This window comes from Dipodomys spectabilis, unplaced genomic scaffold (assembly GCF_019054845.1).
Source record: "Dipodomys spectabilis isolate Male_0828 unplaced genomic scaffold, ASM1905484v1 ptg000017l, whole genome shotgun sequence".
In the NCBI taxonomy this organism is placed as follows: Eukaryota; Metazoa; Chordata; class Mammalia; order Rodentia; family Heteromyidae; genus Dipodomys; species Dipodomys spectabilis.
The window spans coordinates 6005431-6019361 of NW_024870694.1; the positions used below are offsets into that span (position 1 = coordinate 6005431).

At 36.0% G+C, this 13931-nt stretch overlaps 1 protein-coding gene and 1 long non-coding RNA gene across 6 annotated transcripts in view; one reads left to right on the plus strand and one right to left on the minus strand.

Moving 5' to 3' along the window:
* Positions 1-8213, plus strand: part of LOC122097124 — a 30190-nt gene extending 21977 nt beyond the window's left edge. The window contains exon 3 of the long non-coding RNA XR_006145473.1: positions 8095-8213. This is a non-coding gene — a long non-coding RNA (uncharacterized LOC122097124). The remainder of the gene's footprint in view (positions 1-8094) is intronic.
* Golgb1 (golgin B1) overlaps positions 1-13931 on the minus strand; it is a 57709-nt gene that overhangs the window by 19973 nt on the left and 23805 nt on the right. For 4 of the 5 annotated variants that reach the window (XM_042667575.1, XM_042667586.1, XM_042667570.1 and 1 more), the window contains 3 exons: positions 12144-12258; positions 8651-8724; positions 918-6115 (listed from right to left, as the gene is read on the minus strand). In XM_042667575.1, the coding sequence (XP_042523509.1) occupies positions 918-6115; positions 8651-8724; positions 12144-12258 (5387 nt within the window). The remainder of the gene's footprint in view (positions 1-917; positions 6116-8650; positions 8725-12143; positions 12259-13931) is intronic. The other variant, XM_042667573.1, reaches the window with a different exon arrangement.

Sequence of the window (13931 nt, forward strand, 5' to 3'; positions counted from 1 at the left end):
TAGTTAGTGCAACTAGGATCAAGATGACCTACTCAAATCTGCAGCAGCCTATGTTATCTGAATAAATTTTCCATTTAAAAAATAGATCCATTGGAGAAGTTTAGATGAGTCATCCACTAATATTAACTCTCTCTCAACAAAAATAGCCACACTTCAAAAAAAGGGAGATATTTCATGTCTCCTCAGTCGTCTATATATTTTAGCACAAATAAAACTAAGAACCTAACTCCCATGTCCCTAACAGTCTGAAGGTGTTAAACTTTTAAATTCTTTTTATCTATACACTTATCTACTGATAGATTTTTTTCCCTTTTGTTCTAAGACCAGAACTAGAACTCAGTACCTGATGTCTTCCCTCATTGGCTAGCACTCTACCAACTGAACTATACCTCCCATTCCATACTGAAAGTATGTTCCAAAATATGTTGCTTCTTTTAGGGACATGGTGTGGACTGTGAAAAGTAACTTTTTTTGTCCCTATTTTTTGCCGTCTACCAAAAGACAAGCTAATATCTGACCTCTTTGAGTAAAAATCTTGGCGTGAGAGAACAAAAGGATCCTATTAGTAGTGGGCAAGCAATCTGGGTGCTGGTGGCTCACATCTGTAATCCTAGTTACTCAAGAGGTTCTGGAGGATCACAATTTGAAACCAGCCTGGACAGAAAAGTCCATGAGATTCCCCCGCCAAATAATGATGGAAAAACATCAAAATATTTAAATGTTATCAATATAATATGCTAAGCAGGAAATTACTTGGAAAACAAAGACCTCAGAAGTGAGAAAAGAAAGGATATGTCGTCTGAGGGGATTTCAACCAAAATTAGCCTCATAATCCTAAAGAAAACAGAAACAGACTTTTTTTTTTTTTGCCATAAATTACCTCTGGAAGAGGAAAAAAAAAGTGATGAGTTACTTACCTGGAAATAGTGATCTTTAATTCCTCCATATGGATAGACATTTGTTTAAGTTGATCCTTTAAAGCACTGCAGTTCTCCTCTTTGAGTCGAATTTCTTCTTCTTTGGTTTGAATGGCATCACCAAACTTTCTTTCCCACTCTTTTGCTTCATCTATCACTCTGTCACGATCATCCTGGAGGGAAGACATGCTCTTGGTGAAGGCTGCAAGCTTGGCCACAGTACTGTCCAAGTTTTCCTGCAGTTGCTTCATTTCCTTGTCTTTCTTGCTCAAAATGACTTGACTCTCTTCCATCATCTCTTCAAAGTGGCCCTTTTCTCTATGCAAAGCATCCAGTTTCTCTTGCATATTCTTCTTCTCTTTTAGGTGTTTCTCTTCAGCCTGCTCCAATCTTCGCTCAAGATCTTCATCCTTTTGTTTCATTTGGCTTTTTACTGATTCTTTATTTGACTGAAGTTCTTTTTTCAACTTGAGATTGTCTGCTAAGACCCTTGCTGCTTCGCTCTGAGTATCATCTAGCACTACTTTGAAGCTAACTAATTCTGCTTGTGCCTTTTTGCGATGTTCAACTGCTTGAGCCAAATTTTCTTTGGTTATCTCTAAATCCTTTTGGGATTCGGTCTGAACAAATTCTAGAGCCTTAACAGTTTTTTCCAGAGCACTAATCTTCTCTTGATATCTTATGCAGTCCTTCTGCAACTGCTTTACCTCTTGTTGTTTTTCTTTTAACAACTCCTGAAGTTCTTTTGCATGGCTCTTACTGCTAGGTTCTTTATGAGCACCCTGTATTTTCTCAAAATATTCCTTTCGTATTTCTGATTCTACCTGGGTTTTTTCCTTGACTAGTTGCTGTTTCTCTTCTTCCAACTCACTCACACACTTTTTAAGGTTCTGCATTTCAGATTCCAGTTGCTCATTTTTTATTTGGGCATCTGTAACATCCTGATAATAATTCCCAATGCTTCCATTAAGTTCTGCTAGTTGATTCATCAACCTCTCTTCTAAATCATCTTTTTCTTCTTCTGCTGTCTCTTTTAATTTGGTCACTCTGGAGAGTTCTTCTTGGATTTGCTGATTTAACAGGTTTATTTTGGTTACTTCTTCCTGAAGCATTATTAGTTCACTATCCTTTGTTGATATTTGACTCAGTAAAGCATTTTTCTCATTTTCTAAAGTCTGACTAAATTCCTTGTCTTTCTGCTTCTCTTCTTCTAAGTCAGCAATTCTTCCTTTAAGCTGATCAAGCTGCTGTAGGTAGTTATTAATTTCATCATGTGAGCTGAAATTCTCATTCATGTCAGGCTTGGCACTGTTCTCTGAGAAAACACCTTTGTTATCTTCAGAGTTCATGCTCTCTCTCAGAGATTCTTGCTTTTGAGCTTCAACTGGTATAGCCTGTGTGCCTTCTTCAATGGCATCTTGATGATTATCAAGTTGCTCAGTGGCCTCTAGGATGACATGTTTAGATACATTACTTTCTATCTGATGCTTTAAATCTCGAACCTTTTCACTTAGGATGTCTTTCTCGGACACTAAAGCCTCAAACTCCTTTGAAAGGGTTTTATACTCCGTTGTGACCCTTTCCAGTTCTTCCTTCATGCTGGAGTTTGAAGAAAGAAGTGCTTCAATACGTTCCTGAGCTGTACCTCCCTCAGGGTGTGCTTCAGCTCTAAGGCGGTCATTCTCTTCTTCTAGTTCTGAGATTTTCTGTTGCTTAGATTTAGCAAACTTTCTCATCCTTTCCTTCGTTTCATGCATTTCTCGTTCAGCTTCCCGTAGCTGTTGTTCGGTCTCTTTTCTGTTTGTTTCTGAGCTTCTGAGCTTTCCGTACAGTTCCTGCTTCTCTTGTCTCACAGTTTCTACCACGCGCTGAATCCTTTCGGCTTCATTACTAACATTCTCATAGGACTGCAGGAGAATTTCATACTCCTTTTGCAATTCCTTATGTTTCTCTTGCCATTCAGTACTTTCTGCAATCTTTGAACATCTCAAGGATTCAACTTCCTTTACCAAGTTTTCCTTGTCTTCAGTAATACCCTCTAGAGCTAGTTTCAGACTTTCACAAGAGCCACTGAGACTTTGATTTTCCAGTAAGGACCTGTCCACTTCTGCAATGAGTTTGTCTCTTTCTTCCTGAAGAAAAGCTAACCTTCCTAAGAATGCATCTTTTTCTTTATTTTGAGCAGAAACTTGGCTTTCCACATTGGCCAGAGACTTGGTAAGGTGTTCAATGGTATCTCTGGCTGAAGATAGCTCCTCTTGGAGACTCTTGTTTGCTTTGAGTGCTTCTTTTCGGGAAATAAGGGCAGCTTGCAGTTTCCTCTGTATCTGTTGTTTTTCTTTACTTTCTTCTGTAATCTCTTTTGGTTTCTGCTTTAGTTCACAAAGTTCCACCTGTAACTGCTTCATTTTCTCATCATGCTCGTTGGCTTGCATTTCTAGTTGTGTGTGCAGAGCTTTAATCAACTCCTCTTGTTCTTTTATTTCTGTCTGTACTTTACTAAGGTTTTCTTCTTTCTCGTTAAGTTGCCCAGAAAGGTAGCTGGCTTCTTCCTCCTTTTGGCTCATGAGTTTTTGAAGTTTATCTAGTTCAGGCTGTAATGTTCTTAGATGTTCTAGGCTAGCAATTTCTAGTTGACAGCTTTCCAATTTTTGCTTCAGGCTTTCTACGTGGTCCTCAGCTTCACAGGATGATGCCTTTAGACTCTGGATTTCTAAATCCTGTTTATTTATCTGCTCTTGTAGCTGAAATACCTCTTCTGATTTTTTAGTAAGCTCATTTGTTGTGGAACTAACTTTAAATTCCAATTCTTCCTTCTCAGCCTGTACTTCTTTCAGCTGGTCCTTAATTTGGTCAACAGAAGTATCATCCTGGAGAACATTTTTATCTCCAGGATGAGATGGTAAGGCTGGGCACACATTTGACCCTAACATCAGTTGAGTAGGATGCTGTTCACTGCCTTTGAATAAAGGCTTCTCTGAAGGTTGAGTGGGATAGCCAGGTTCCTGCTGGTCAGTGTCTGGGAGTTTTCTGTCTCTGGACTCCCTTAATTGAATCTGAACTTGTCTTAGCTGGGCTCCAATGTTCTCATTTTCCTTGCTTTGCTCATCAAACTGCTCTTGCAAGCAATTATAGTCATCTTTTTGTTGCTTTAGCTCCTCCTTAAGATGTCTTTCTCTCTCTTGTGCCTTTTTTAGAATCACCTTACGTGAAGTCAAGGCTTCCTGAAGTTTTTTATGAAGTTGCTCCTTTTCTTTTTCAAGATTCAGTATCTTTGCTTCCATTTCTTTTTTCCAGGGCTCTGTACTACCAGCAGTGTCTGGATCACTCCCTAATGTTTCTTTTACATATGCTTCTGAGTTTCCATTACTGGCATCCTTGTGACCTGTGGTTAACTTCTGAATAACCGCTTGGCTTTCAATGATTTCTGCTTGGAGCAAATCTATTTGGTTTGTCTTATCTTGCAGGTTCTGATTTATCTGTTTGACCAGAGCCTGTAACTGTTCTTCTGCTACTACCTTTTCTTCCAAATCCTTCCTTACATGCAATAGTTCTGCTTCTTTTTCGGATATCATTTGTTTTAAGGACATTTCTATTTCTTGCCACTTAGAAATTAGACATTTCTCTGAGTCTTCCTTGTTTCCTTTATCTTCCTCTGCTTTCTTCCTCTCACTCTCAATGAGTGCAATCTCTTTCCTGGATTCATCTCTAACTTTGGCTAGTTCCTCTTCTAATGTACTGACTCTATGAAGAAGCTCCTTTCTGTTAATAAGAGCTGCCTGAAGTTTTCTCTTTCTTTGCTCACTTTCTTTCTTTAGACGATCTAATTCATGTTGAAGTTCTTCTTTACTTATTAGGCCTTCTGGGCTTGACTCCTCATAATTATGTTTAAGGCCTGAAATAACTTCATTATCTTCTTCCACTTGTTCTTTTTTCACTTCTTCAGCTCTAGATAGTAAGTTCAGCTGTTCTTTAAGAGTCTTAATTTCAACCCCAAGAGAAAACTTCTCTTCATTAAGCTGAACCATTTTCTCAGTCATACTGAAACTGAGTTCTGTCACTTGTTGATCTTTCTCCTCAACAGTTTGTTGGAGCATCTCTACTTCACTCTTTTTCTCTAGTAAAAGTTGATCCATTTTTGCTATTTCAAATTCCTTCCGTGAAAGAACCTGTGAAAGCTCTTCCACCTTATTTGAGATGTCCCTCACACGCTTGGCCTCCTCACGCACTTCACTTTCCTTTGTCTGCAGCTGGCTTTGCAGGTTTTTCATCAGGGTGCCCTGCTCAGAAAATTGCAGCTGGACATCATCCAGTTCTTTCTGTAAGGCCTCAATTTTTACATCTTTAGATTTCACTTCTATGTGGAGACTGTGGATCTGCTCAGTGAGCAGGTTGTGCTGAGTTGTTTGGCTTTCATAGTCCAATCTTCTTTGCCTTTCTGTTTCTGAAAGGCTCGTTTCCAGTTCTTTTACCTGAGCCCTTAATTCAGCTAGAACATTAAGTTCCTTTACTTGAGAAAGAAGCTGGTCTCTTTCTTCAGACAAAGCAGTGAATGCAATACTGCTATCTTCAGCATTCTTCTTAAATTCTTCAACTAGCTGAGTAAGGCTGCTAATTTCCTTAGCTTTCTCATCTAAAGTTTTCTCATAGATTTCTTCTGACTTATGAAAGCTTGTCTCGAGCTCTAAAATTTGACTTTTTAGCCTTTTCAATTCATCTTCATGATACTGACCAATATCTGACACAGAAGGAGATTTATCAACACTGTCCTGATCTGTTGATTTAAATTCCATTCTAGTGTCACTAAGAAGTATTTCCTCAGATGGTCTATGTTCATGGTCTGTGCTTGCCTGTTTCTCTTTTTCAAATGCTGGAACATCGCTTCCTTCTTTGTGCATTAGGGGAAAATCCAGTGTTGTATCTTCAGGAGATACTTTCATTTGTATTGGAGGTATTCCTTCACTCTCCATCTCTTTCAATTCATGCTTGTTTAGGTTCTCATGGTCCTCTTCTTCAGCCCTTTTTCCCTGGAGCTGTGATTTAAGAAATGCAATTTCCTCTTGAGTTTCTTTCATTTCTACTAATAAGACTGATAATTCTTTATGTTTCTGAAAAGATGTGCTTTCTACAACATCGTGTCCAATTTTATCGGTAGGAGAACTGTTCTTGTTAAGCATGGTAGAGCCAACTGTGTTGATCTATTAAAAAAAAAAGATTAATAGGGAAGGAGAAATCCTTAGGTACATGTTTTATAATATTAAAAAAAACACCTAACTAAATATTGGATTTTATGCATTTTTTAAAACCTGAAACTTTTTTTGATCCAACCTTCCTTTATACTAGAAATTAACTTTTTAAAATGAGTTTATATCTCCAAAATTGAACCTCTAGCAGAATTATGTTAATCCCATGCTGAGTTCAAGTTTGACACAAAGAACCTAATAAACTTGGGATTTTCTAGATAATCCATACATGAAAACTGCTAACTTTTTCTCCTAAGAACAGCTTAAAGGGCTGGCACTATAGCTCAGTAGTAGAGTACTTGTCTACATGTGCAAGGTCCTGGTTTCATCTCCAGCGCAGCAAAGAACAAAAACAAAAACAAAAATCAAACAAACCAACAAAAAAACCCAAAACATCCCAACCAAATAACCAACTAACCAACCAAAAAAGAACTGCCTAATACCAAAATAGCTGGTGGCTCACACCTGTAATCCTAAATACTCATGAGGCTGAGGTCTGAGAATTGCAGTTCAAAGCCAGCCTGGGCAAGAAAGTTCATGAGATTCCTATCTCCATTTTACTACCAGAAAACCAGAAGTGGCACCACGGCTCAAAGTGGTATAGCACTAGCCTCAAGCAAAAAGCACTCAGGGACAGCACCCAGAGCCCAAGTTTAAGCTCAATGGCTGACCAAAAAAAATATAATAAAATAGTAAATAAATTAAATCTTCATTTTATTCTACACAAGAAGGAAGTTATAGGATTCTTTTTCTTAAACTAGTCACTGAAATAAGAAAGTTGCAAGTATTAGATGCAATAGCCAAAAGACAAGTAGATTATCAAGTGAATTCATTCAAACTACCAGCAACAAATAAAAAATGAGCCCCACTGGTGTATATGCATGAAATTACAGACTTCTCTGGCAAATATAAACCAAATAATTATAAAACTATGGTGTGAAGCTCAAAACAAATTACCTCTGGGGTACTTTCTGAAAATCGTGAAACTCAAAAATTCAATTAGCATTTTATTAAATGTATTAGGAAGCAGGAAACAGTAAAATTTCCAGCTTTCAATGACACCAGTGTTTTTCCTCCCAGAAAAAATTCTAACTTGATGGGGAAGAAAAAAAAAGTAAAAACAAGCATAGATAGGGCTGTCAAAAATGCAATGACTTGGTGATACAAGTTCTGTATGCTAGAGTGGACTGTTTTATTTCTTGGTCCTACCATTTACTTGCAGAAGCTGCACATAGTACATATAGCTATCATCTTGGTATTCTACAACTACTGAGAAACAACAAAATCACGTTTTAAAATTATTCATTATCATAAGAGGGGAAAGGAACATCAGGGACAAATGAGAGTGTGTATGAATGTGATCGAGGTATGTTGTATGCACATAAAGACATGTCAAAATGAAACCCGTTTGTATAACTAATTGATGCTAATAAAAATCTCATTTTTCATAAGTACTATTTTAATCATTTAAATTACTGCTCTAACTTGGCACTGGTAGCTCACTCCTATAAGGGAGATGACCCTTTTGAATGCTGCTGGGCATCGAGTAATCAGATCAAGTTCTTAACTGAAAAAAATAAGACTGAAAATGAGTGAATCCCTCTTGCAGACCCACACTTTAGACTCAAAACTTCAAATCTCCCTGTGTCAGACAGGCTACCTGGTCTACCTGGGTAGATTTTTGAACTGGTCAACATGAGCCACAATTAATCTCTCTACATATACATCCTATTGGTTCTGTCTTCCTAAATAATTATAATACATGTAAGAAGATACTTCCTTTAGAAACTACATATTCTAAAAGCCATTTATGTTTCTATTACTGAGTTACGGTCTTGAAGAACATAGCTAACACAATACAGCTACAATAAACTTAAATAAACAGAATATTAAGTGATCATATATTTCTTTCTCTTTTCTATTTTATTTTTTAGGAGAAGAGAACTTTATTGCACAAAGAAAGAGGAAATTGCCCATGGATATGAACAGGGGGCCAGAGCTGGTTATCTCCAAACATTTATTTCTACTAGTAAATTTCAGGTTATAAAATGGACCATTTTCCAAACAGATTTTTTTTTATATAATCCTAAGTAAAGCTGTACTAAATAAGCTGTGAGAAACTCAAAAGGTTTTTTGTTTAGTTTTCCTTTCATAGAGGACAGTGGTAGGTAGCCCCGGATGGCTTTGAAATTATGATCATTCTGCCTCATCTCCTTAGTGCTGAGATTATAGCCATATGCCATCAAGGTCCAGTACAGTGACTCAAAAAAATTTATTTGACCACTAGTGAGAAACTTTCCTGAAATAAACAAAGTAAAAGCTACTGTACTTGTGATCATTTTTGGCCAAAGAATGCCAAATGAGAAATTCTAACCATTATGAATTTCTTAAATAGATCTCACTCCATGGATCATGCCAATACTAGAAAAGTGCATATATGTTTAGATTTGAAACTGTCCATTCTAGTCATCCTAAGAATGTATCTCTTACCTCGGAGACACCACTGTCTGCTTCTCCAGTTCTATTTTGAGCCTCCAGGAGAGTAATCCGAGAAGAGAGTTTTTCTGAAATTCACAAAATAAAATCTTTAGAAAATATATGAGGAGGGTTTAAAACACCAGACATAATGGCATGTGAAGATATTGAAATGCATGAAATAATCTAAAGGAAAGAAATAAACAGATAGTTTGGAGGACATAAAAAACTTGTTCTGTTAAAGTAAGAAATAGTTGATATGAGAAGATTTATAGATAAAATAGAAACAGGTGATGATCATGAGCCTGACAGTAGTACCCTGAACAGTGAGAGGCTTGAAAGGGACAGATGCCAAGGCAGCTGATTATGTCAGTTATTTTCTACGGCATGATCTGGATCTCCCAACCTCTCCATGATTTTACTGTGCTCAGTTTGCATGAATACAATATTTAAAATTTTCATTTAATCTAATTAATCTATAATTTATATATTTTAAATGTCTTCAATATTCTTCCACATGTACTGATAAAGACACTAATGCTTCACACTAAAAGGATGAGCCAATCTTTTCAATGACTAAATGGAAAAAAAAATGAATGATGTGAGTAGATTATATAATAACTAGCATTAAGAAAGCTGTGATCACTTAACAATGTATGTATCTAAAAAGGATCTAAATAACTCAAAAAATAAATAAAAATACACATTAATAGTAAAATCCTCAAAATGCTTACTTAAATTCTTTTTGATAAACTAAAACACTAAAAAAGTATGGTTTTTATATAATGCATAAATATCTTACTCAACATGAGCTACAAGGGGCCCCATGCTTTGACTCCACTTATTTTCCCAAGTTCTTCTCCTTTGTTTACTACAAAAACAATGACTTTTATTCTGTTCTGCAAACTAGTCAAGTTCATTCAGGACATTTGAACTTTTTTTTTCTTCAGCATTTGCCCTGTCTTTTCTTAGCCTATTTGTATGGATATCCCCCTTTCATTATTTAGGTATCAAATTTCTAAACAGGCCTACTGAAACCTGCTGTATGAATGGAGGAAAGTAAATTCATGAGACAAATGAATTTAAGACAGTACTTAACATATGTTCAGATATTTCACGGATTATTAGAAGAAGGGGTACAGTGGTAAAAATAATGCAAAAAAGTGAGTCAAATAGAATAATGACACATAAAGCAAAAGTAAACTGTGAGATCAGACACACAAATTAATAAAAAATTAATAAAAAGCTAATTATCACTTCATGAAAGAAAATAGAACTCATATAATACCTTTAAACCACATGAACAAAATAGGAACTCTTTGCTAAATTGCAAAATAAGCATCATAGATAAGCTCTTAAAGAAATGCTTTCTGTGGGTAAAATACCTGAATCTGCAACCTTTTAAAAAACCTTTTACTAAATGTGCATAGTCCCTGGTTTAGAGTGAAGTGGAAAACTGAGATAGTTAAGTTGGAAATATTAGCTCTCAAGTTTAATAAAAATTTATAAACTTCATCTGGTATTCTTTTTTACTCCTATTAGACAAAACCTATTAGAGTCCATAAATGCAGGATGAATTAAATTAGTAAAGCATTATCAATTATATGCTACTAAATCCATAAGGGCCTTGTGAAGCAAACGATAAAAGGAAAGAAATATTTCTTCATTCTTACTGCTTATATATAGTCCAATGGAATAAAATACTAGTTCAGTTCAACTCAATAAAACTTTAACTTAGTAGCCACTACTAGTCTAATTTTAGCTAAATCAAACATTTAAAAATAGCCTTTGCCCTTAAAGGACTTATACTTTACCACTGAAAAACTTACAATAAAAAAGGAACCCTACTGCATTGCGGTGGGAATGTAAACTAGTACAACCACTCTGGATAGCAGAATAGTGATTCCTCACAAAACTGAAGATAGATCTTCCCCACAGCCCAACCATACCATTCCTGGGCATCTACCCAGAACATCACCATCCCGGATACCATTAAGACTGTTGCACACCCATATTTATTGCTGCACTATTTACAATAGTCAAGTTGTGGAAACAGCCAGCCCTGATACCCTAAAATAGATGAGTGGATCAAAAAAATATGGTACCTATACCCAATGGAATTTTACACAGCTATTAGAAAGAACAATGTTATATCATTTGCAGGGAAATGAATGGACCTAGAACAAATCATGTTAAGTGTAGTAAGCCTAGCTCAGACAGACAAACAGTGCATATTTTCTCTCATATGCTAGAGAAGCTAGTATCTCACATACCAGGACATAATAAATGATATAGGTCTCTAGGGATTCACACAAAGTGAGACCAAAGGAGGATACTCTTAGGAGAGGAATAGAAAAGCACAATGCTTATGTTCATTTGATCATCCAAAATATTATTTATCGAAATGAACTCCAGGAAATATAAGCAAGAGTGTTTTTGCCTTTTTTTGCTTTTTGTTTTCTTTTCTTTTTGTCATATGCCTTTGGGAGTGTAAGGGAAGCATAGAAATGGAGAGACAAAGGATGAACAACCGTATTCAACAGCAACAGTATTCAACTGGATACTATGTTGAAAATGAACTGTATAACATGTGGGTAGTGATGGAAAGGAAAATCTAGGACAGAGTGAGGAAAGGGCTGACATTGTCCAAAAAGAAATATACTCTTGGGGCTGGGAAGGTGGCTCAGTGGTAGAGCAGTTGCCTTGCATGCTCGAGGCCCTCGGATTGATTCCTCAGCACCACATAAGAAAAAAGCCGGAAGTGGCGCTGTGGCTCAAGCGGTAGAGTGCTAGCCTTGAGCTGAAGAGCTGAGGGACAGCGCCCAGGCCAGAGTTCAGGCCCCACAACCAGACCCCCCCACCAAAAAAAAAAAGAAATGTACTCTTTACCTGACGTATGTAAACGTAGCCCCTGTGTACATCACCTTTATAATAAAATTTAAAAAAATGAAATCTTAGAATAAAAAAGGCAAACATATAAACAAACCATTTTAATATGTAAGAATATTATGGAAGCACAAAAATGCTTTGAATCTACAATCAGAGTTAAAGTCCTGAGAAACCAGAACTGGAATTGAGGCCTCAAAGGAATAACTAGCTTGAAGGAAAGAAGTAGGATTCAAGTGAAGTATTAGCATGAGAAAAAACAAAAATGGATTGTACCTTTCAACTTTTATCTTGATTTGTTATTCATTTCATATTTTTTAACCAAGAAAGCTTTCTTTATTTTGCCTATTAAAAAATTCATCTTATTAAAGTCTCAGTCCAGTCATACTTCCAAAAAGACACCTCTGCCCATTCCCAAGTGCATGTAAATTACATAGAAATTCTGCAGTATTTGCAACTCACATTGAAAAATGTTACATTTCCATAAACACTAGTATTGTGCTATTATTTAATGTATGTTAAGATCTTTATTATCAGAGAACCAGAAAATCGGCATATTATATAGTGTTAAGAACAAAGGCACTTGAGGGGTAAGAGAATTGTGGTTTCCATTTATACATACCATTCTCAGCTCTCAATTCCTCCAGCTCTATAGAACTAAGGAGCAAGGCTTCTTTTTCATTTTCTAGCTCTATCACTTTCTTCTGTAAAGAGGCAATATTCTCCTCAGTGACTGCCTAAATTGTAAAAAGACAACAAAAATTAATGATTCTTTAGTGAAAAATCTCTTATACTAATAATGCCCAGATGAACTCTAGCATTTTTGTCTTCTAAAAGTTCTTCAATTAGAATACTTGAAAAATGCTGTCTATAATCTACCTAGATAATCTTTGAAGAATTTTTTAACCTGAAGCTAAAAGAAGAAATAAAATATTTCACATAAATTTCCAGTTCATTCGTTTCTGAATGTAAGACTGACGCCTGGATTACAAAGATAGAAATCCAAGATTTGTAGCAATTAAACATAAGATTAGTGATTCTAAGCATCAAGTTTTCTCTCTCTCTCAAAGAATGAACATGAAAGAAAGGCTCAAGGAAACTAGGAAGGAGAAAAAACTATTTTTTGCTTTTTTCCATGTATACTAGGTTTCCCAAAACGGGGAAAAATCTAGGCAGAACCTGCCCAACTTCCTGAATTGAGAAGCCATAGCTAAGATCAAGGGAGGAGTTCACAGAATACCGTCACAAAGAACATCTATGAATGGTCTTCAATGAATATTTAGCTGTACAGTACAGTGTATAGAATATAAGACACTACCCAAACTACCCAAACTGTCTTAAGAACTTAGAAAATAGCACTGGGTGATAATTCAGGACTTGTTAAAGAGTATCAGTTTACACAGACATACGGGAAAAACTGATTTTTCACACGGCATTAAGTCAAATGCTTAGCAAGGTATCTTGCTTCAAGAGAATAGAATGAGCCTGGATTTGAAGCTTTTTACAAATCAAAGCAACAAGATATGAAAAGGTCAAACTCTTTTCAAGTAACAACTGAATCCAATGTACATTCTACAAAATTAAGAAAAGTGAGTGAAGGGGGGGGGTAGAAGAGGGATGGGTAAGAATGTTGAAAGGTGTGACACTGATCAAGATACATTGCATACATAAAATAAACTGCTTTGTTAAATGGCAGCTCCTTTGTATAACTACTGAGAGGTAATAATTTTAAAAAATTAAAAAATAAAGAATTAAAAAAGTATATGACTGCAAAGATATCAAACATCCATATAGTCTGGCAAACAAAGATTATGAAGTCATACTAGGAAGCCAGAAAGCAATATAAGCCACGATGAATTCAGAGAAGTAATCAACTGAATCAGACCTAATATTGACAGATATTAGGACTGAAAAATAAGAGTAGGCCTGGAGGCATACAATTAATCTCAACACTTAGAAGCTAAGGCAGGAATAGTTAGACTCTGAGGTCAGTCTGGCCTATATAGAAAGACCATGTATGTAATATGTATGCAATAATGCATGCATGTATGTATATATGTATATGTATATATATGTAGTCAAAAATGCAGAAAAACTAAAAATGTTAAAGCTCAAACAAGACGAGAAAAGAAAATTATGCTTGAGACTAATAAAACTACACGAATTAGCAAGAGATTAGATATACTACAAGAAAAGATTTGAACTTAAAAATAGAGGAAAAAAAGAAGCTAACAAAATGAAACAAAAACACTAAGGCACTGTTGACTCATGCCTGAAATCCTAGCTACTCAGGAGGCTGAGATATGAGTATTGTGGTCAAATTCAGCCTGAGAGGCAAGTCCATGAAACTCTTATCTCCAATTAAACACCAAAAAAGCCAGAAGTGGAGCTATGGCTCAAGTGGTAAGAA